The sequence below is a fragment of the Aristolochia californica genome, unplaced genomic scaffold (assembly GCF_029961685.1).
Source record: "Aristolochia californica isolate CCGP_79_NKW_82.1479 unplaced genomic scaffold, dmAriCali1.0.hap1 SCAF_9, whole genome shotgun sequence".
NCBI lineage: Eukaryota > Viridiplantae > Streptophyta > Magnoliopsida > Piperales > Aristolochiaceae > Aristolochia > Aristolochia californica.
The window spans coordinates 30,145,990-30,152,720 of NW_027182290.1; the positions used below are offsets into that span (position 1 = coordinate 30,145,990).

General features: G+C 36.2%; 1 protein-coding gene across 2 annotated transcripts; it reads left to right on the forward strand.

The window, feature by feature from the left end:
* Positions 1–787: 787 nt before the first annotated feature.
* Positions 788–6,390, forward strand: LOC137941276 (dolichol-phosphate mannosyltransferase subunit 1). Of its 2 annotated transcripts, XM_068786610.1 has the most exons (10): positions 788–1,236; positions 1,495–1,580; positions 2,983–3,130; positions 3,697–3,796; positions 3,888–3,921; positions 4,660–4,736; positions 4,928–4,953; positions 5,213–5,377; positions 5,451–5,565; positions 6,016–6,390. In XM_068786610.1, exons 3-10 carry the CDS (start codon positions 3,030–3,032, stop codon positions 6,118–6,120), a joined length of 723 nt encoding a protein of 240 aa, XP_068642711.1. In that variant the 5' UTR covers positions 788–1,236; positions 1,495–1,580; positions 2,983–3,029; the 3' UTR covers positions 6,121–6,390. The 2 variants fall into 2 exon arrangements, with proteins under 2 accessions (XP_068642711.1, XP_068642710.1); XM_068786609.1 differs by lacking the exon at positions 1,495–1,580 and having other exon boundaries at positions 789–1,236.
* The last annotated feature ends 341 nt before the right edge of the window (positions 6,391–6,731 follow it).

Here is a 6,731-nt window from a genome sequence, read left to right on the forward strand (position 1 = left end):
CGCTAATCCGAAAGGAAGTTTTATGGTTACATGGATCTCAATATGGTTATACTAAATTTATTAGTTTTTTTTTTATAGGCCATTGAAAATCATACAGATCGGCCTCCTAGATGTTTGTGTTAGGTTATTGTTCGTGTGAGTCAACAAAAAGATGTAGTGAGTAATTTTGAAGGATGGATAAATTTTGGAGATAGCTTATACCTTATACTATTAGGAAGCCTCACAATGGAGATGGAAATTAAGTCTATTACACACCGGTTGTTTGCGAATCATGTGATATATGCGTTTTCAGCTTTGTACTTAGTTTCATGTGCATGTTATGAAAATGGATAAGATTTTGAAATAGAACTTAAAGTGAATGATGCTACTGTAATTTACTTTATTGAGTTAGAGATTATTTTGGAAACTGATAGAATGATTTATTTTACGCTCTTAAAATTACGTTTACAGGCCTTGTGGTAGACCACTCCTTCAAAGGGGTTAAATGTGGCATAGTAAAGCTAGTAGTCTGCCATCGATGTTAAAGTTACATGGCCAAATTTATGAGTTGCCATCATTGAGGTCATTTGAATGTGTTTTAATTTATGAGTAATTGGACAAAGGCTGATAGATTAGCTTGAATGGTTAGAGAAGAACCATCTTGACTAACCCAATGCAAACTTCCAAGGTTATAATACAAGACACATGCCCATGTCATAACACATACCGAAAAGTGTGTGGGTTCCTCTTCCCCATCCACCAAAAACGGTAAGGGTTTTGACGCCTTCATTGGTGAATAGAGATGAGATGAGGAGAATGTGGAGATGAACCATAGGAGATAATCTAAACTTTTTACAAGAGCTCTTTCACCTTGTAAGACTGAAAGAGATAGCCAAAGCAGCTGGTACCAAGGTAGGGCGTATTGCAGATATGTATCATATTTTGGCTGATACAAACCCAATATTGGTGATGTTGTTCCTCACTTGAACAAGAGCATTTTTAGAAGGAAGGTCGAAATAGGTCATGGGTTCTCGGGGATGGGCCAGTTTTGGGTTGAGCTCATGGGGGAAATCGGAACCCGACATGTTTGAAACAAACAAAAAACAACAAGAAACAGATTTCTAGCTTTTGTAGATATCCCCTTCTACTTCTTTCGTGCAACGTCAATCTACTTCTCGACTTCCTGAATCTCTTTTTCTCAGTGCTCGACCTTTTCCTCTTTCCCGTCTTCATCGTGTTCTCCGTACATCAATCGAGGTATGTCCTATTGTATCTCGTTCTTCCCTTTCTATTTTTTGAACCTAGTTTTATGGAATGGTGACAATCATTTTCCTTTTTTTTTCCCCTTCCGTTTCTCTGCTTGTGAGTTTGTTTTCTTCTCCTTTTCTGTTTCTGGCATTTAAACCACTAGGAGGTACACTCTCAAACAGTTGAGCTTCAGAGTTTTTTGTAACTATGATCATGGAGTGAGGGATCTCAGACAATTTTCTTTTTCCTGAAATGACATTTTTGTAGTTATGCCTCTGTCACTCAAGACTTATGTACAATTAGGGACCTAGAAGCTTCTATTGTTTTAATTAACGAGTGGTACATTACATCAGGTACTTTGCTATTTTCTACTGTTTCAATTTCTATGATGGGAATTTGTTTCAAACAAGGATATGTGTGTCATAGAAAGATCTATAAACTCAAAGCTTGCAATTTGCGAACTCCTTGGATGAAGGAAAGATCTCCTTATTACGTAGGATAGTTGTTTTTTCTTGGCTTTCATTATTAATAAATGATAAATAACAAAATGCAAACAAGCTTGCAGTGATCTTCCGTGGCTTATTTCTGGCTCAGTTAGCTTCATAGAAAAAGAGCTTGATGGCTCTTCACTTCTCATGTTTCTTTGTTTCTCGACTGAGAGAAGCCAAATCTCTAACATTAATATTGTGGTGAGTGTGCTTAGTACTTTTTGGAATTGTTTAACCCTACTCCAGGAGAGTGAGTTGACTGCTCAAACCAATCCATTCTCTGCTTTGATTATGTATCCTAGTTTATATTAATTAAATGGGCTTTCTGGATTTGTTTTTATATGTTGATTGAGCAAATGGTTGTTGTGGACTGCTTAATTGTAATGGTATGGAATGACTTTACAACTTGGTTACACATAGTTTAGGACCTTAGGAGCCTACTCCAGAGCTCAGTTTTTATATTTGCCATGCTTGCTTGTATATTACACAGAAAAGTGATATACCAACTGGATATAGAACTATCTTCTGATTTTGTTATATTTTTAAATCATTTCATGGCAAGAAAAAATGCAAGATCTGGTTCTTCTCTTTTCATGTTCAATTTGGTAGTAGGAATTGAAGATCTGGTTTATGTTGTGGCTTTTTCTTTTTAAAAAAATTATAATCACCATGAAAGAAAGATTCCTTTCAAAGGAGGTAAATGGGCTCCTTAGGGAGTAAGAAGCCGTGGGCCACGTAAAAGGATACAGAAATCAACCGAAAAAAATGTTGAACAAAATTAATGCTTTCCACAAAAAGGTATTGAAAGAAGCTTTTTAGCTAGAGAACATCTATTTTATTTATGCCTCCAATTGATGGCCAGTGTAGTAGAAATATCCTCAATGTCATTGAAGATCTCCATAAAGTGCCTTTTTGAGTGGGAGGTCAAATGTTTTGCATATCTTTCCATTGGATGAATAGTTTGAACATAAATTTGAACAAAGTCTCTCATTTTATGCCTGGTAAATGATAGTATTTCCCAATTGTCAAAATTTGATGTAGATACTTCTAAAAAAATTTCATAGTAGGAGCTTTGTCTCGAAGCACCAGTGGACATTTCCAAATTTCTTTTGTTCTCTCTTTTCCTCCAATTCTCTTTTTTCTTCCCTCAGTTCCCTCTGCCAAACACTGGTTACAATTTCATTATTCTTTTCTGCATATCATTGCTTTTAAAAAGGATCTAGTTATCTTTTCTAGTGTCAAGCTAATGCTTTCATCACTTGCTAAGGACGTGTACAACCAACATACCAAGAGTTTGTAAGAAGTGTTTAGAAGATGGAAGAGAAGAACAAGGATAAGTACAGCATAATTGTGCCCACCTACAATGAGCGCCTGAACATTGCGCTTTTTGTCTACCTTGTCTTTAAGCACCTCAGGTACATGTGTCTCCTTGTCATTTTTTGTTTGTGATCTCTCTTTTGTAGCTAGTTCCATAACTTGGTTGAGAAAATACATTTTTTTTTGCTATTCTTTACAGTTATATCACAGTATCAGGATGGGTCCTACACAGATAAAAGTGCAATGCTACTCAATGATTTTTCTACACTGATGAAAGAATTCTCAATGACTTTTATTTCTCAACTCTTAATTTCTAAACTGATAAAATTTTGTATAACAGTTCAAACTTGAAGCTATACCCTTTAATATTTTCCATGAGTTCTAAATGAGCTGACATGATCAAGCATTAACTGGATTTAGCTGATTTATAATTCCAAAAGCCTAAGGAGGTCACACTTGCAGGGGGAGGATCCAGTGGTTCCCTCTTCCCATTTGGTGGTGAAGGAAGTCTTCAATATTTCAAAAGAATCTCCTACACAAGATGTGAAATAGAAGTCTTCAGTGCATTGCAGAATTCTCTAAAAAATGTTATGCTAGTTTTAGTGGAGGATTTTATTAGGAGAGTAAAGAGCTTAACTATTTTCTCTCCTTTTGTTTTGGTTAGGGAAATTGAGTTTGAAATCATTGTGGTTGATGATGGGAGCCCTGATGGGACTCAAGAAATTGTGAGACAGTTGCAAGAGGTGTATGGCGAAGATCACATTGTGAGTACTCAGTTGAGATTTTTTGAAATTCTATCAGATGGTTTACAAGTAAGTTTGCCCATTATAACTTCTTTCTTTTGATATGATGTAGCTACTGAGAGCGAGAGAGAAGAAGCTTGGTCTAGGTAGGCCTTAATATTTTAAGTATTGCAGAAGTTTAATTTTCATGTCTGCAGAAAACGTCTTAATGTTGATCAAGCTTTTGAACCAGCTGAGCAAAATGTACAGCATTCAAATGATATCTTCCATTATTTAGACAAGTTTTAGGCAAGTTTAGGTTCAAGTTCATGATGTTATGTTAGATCCTGAGTCCTAAACTCCTCCAATTAGTACTTGACAGTGGACTGAATTGGAAAGGAATGTATTATAGAACATTTAGGAGTATGACAAAAAGAAGAGAAAGAAAGTCGTTTGAGATGGTTTTGTTTTCGTTTAGATAAAGGCTGAAAATGACATGAACGGAAGTGTTGAAGAAAGACTTTTAGATTGGCAAGTTACTAATGAAGTCAGTGAGAATAGAGCAGATTGAAATTCATTTACTTAAACTAGCCATCTCCTACAGAGGTAGGATAGAGGCTGATTATAAGATAAACTGCAAATAGACAGTTTGAAAAAAAATTCTGGCATGAATGGATTGACTTCTTCCTTTCATGAGGTTCAGATTGCCTTGTGTTGTAACTCTGCATTTCCGTTCCAAGCATTTGTGATAGCATGGATCTTATTCCTGAAACATGCTTGCACAAGGAGCTTTTGCATTGAGTCTGTCTGCAGTGGCAATTGGCTAATCTCTATTTCTGTGCTTGTTTAAGCTACGATTGCCTTTTGTGGGCTGCTTATAATTTTTTGTTCTCTTTGGGTGATAGGAACTGCATATATTCATGGCCTGAAGCATGCATCTGGGAATTTTATTGTAATAATGGATGCTGATTTATCTCATCATGTAAGTTTCAGTTGTCATTTACACTGGAGCTCCATATCCCCACCCTGCCAAAAAAAAAAAAAAAAACTTCTGTTCGAACTGGTCCCAAATGATTTATGCTTCTTGGCCCATGAACTACTTATTTAGTTTCTTCTTGAACTTCTGCTGCCCTGCTCTGATTCTACCTTTTTTGCTTTCCTTTTTTTCCACAGCCTAAATACTTACCAAGCTTCATCAGGTAAGAGTTTTCTATTTGTACCCTGTCCCATCGATGATGGGATACTAAGACTAAAAGCATGTTGTATTTATTAATTGTAGGTATAGCTAAATATTATTAGACAGTTAAGTTCCCTGGTATTTGTATAACTGGGATGGATTTTTTTATTTTTTTTTGGTTGTTTTTATGATCTGTTGAATCCTATAACAGGTATCCGATTTTCTTTACGAGTTAATCATATATGAGGTATGATCTCTCTTGTGTTTTTGGTATACCACAGGAAACAGTTGGAGACCGGTGCAGATATTGTGACTGGGACCAGATATGTAAGGGGTGGTGGTGTGCATGGATGGAACCTCATGCGCAAATTGACTAGTAGAGGGGCTAATGTTCTTGCACAAACATTTTTATGGCCTGGTGTGTCCGATTTGACAGGGTCATTTAGGTAAGTGATCTACTTATTGGTCCTTTAATGTTCTCAGACAAATGGCAAAACTGAAATAACTGTTCTTTTACAGGCTTTACCGGAAATCTGTTCTGGAGGACATAATTACATCATGTGTCAGTAAAGGATATGTGTTTCAGATGGAAATGATTGTTCGAGCTTCTAGGAAACAGTATCATATTGAGGAGGTACAAACTTTATTCGTATGTTATTGCTGTGGGCCAAATTTCGCTGGAAAACTGTTTCTTTTACATGATGTGGTGGACATGGCTTGCTCTACTAAACTCACATCTGGAGCATGTTTGTTAGTGATGTTATTACATCTAAAAGCACCAAAAGGAAAAAAAAAGGGCATGCACTCTCTCACACACACACAAAGCTGCACTGACAAGTGATTCACATTTTCTTCTTTAATGGCTGGATGATAGCACTAAAACCTACCCTTTATCTTATTATCATTATTCCCTTTTATTTTTTTCTCACCATTCAAAAATAATTTTTTTATTGTTCTCCAATTGATGGTTGCTAGTGTTACCATTTTACTCTGTGCATTTTGAGTGTTTTTTTTCCTTGTTGGATTCTTTGGTGGATGAATTGTTCATGTCAAGCTTGGCAACTGACTACTGTAATCTTTCCAGGTTCCTATAACCTTTGTTGATAGGGTTTTTGGTACTTCAAAACTTGGAGGATCCGAGATCGTTGAATACCTTAAAGGTCTCGTATACTTATTGCTCACTACTTGAATGAAATGATACTTTGTCCTGCAAACTCTCCCAAGATTCTTCCTTGGTACCCATGCATAATTTAAGCAGTTAGAGATTAGGATGCTTCCCTTGATGAGGGAAAGTTTACCTAATGAACGATTGGTCTTTGCACCCAAGTTTCAGCTGATGTTTCTATCCAAGTCATTGTACCACAATAGCTTCTTGCTGGTTTTTTATAGACGCTTTTATCTACATTTTTGCTAGTTCATCATTGATAGCATAAAAAAAAAGAAAATCAGCTATAGCAAATTCTTAAATGTTCCCAATAGACTTCAACAGAATCTTCTAAAATGATGGATATCTTTCTTTTCATTTTTATGCATTTGATAATTAAAAGTCAAGGGCCCACTTCCACTTTCTCCCCTGCACCAGAGCAGAGTGAAAGGGTCCCTTTTCAAAAACTGTGAGTTTCCATTGTAAACAGAACGCCAGAAGTTAAAAAGGGACGGGTGGTCAATGGCTTGAAACAAAAATATGGATGGTTGCACGGCCCTCGTCTTTATTTCCAGAAAACAATGGTCATCCTGTTTTGCTCAAGGAAATTTAATTATTATAATTATACAGAGTTCTCTTCATGGCACAAGGGTTTA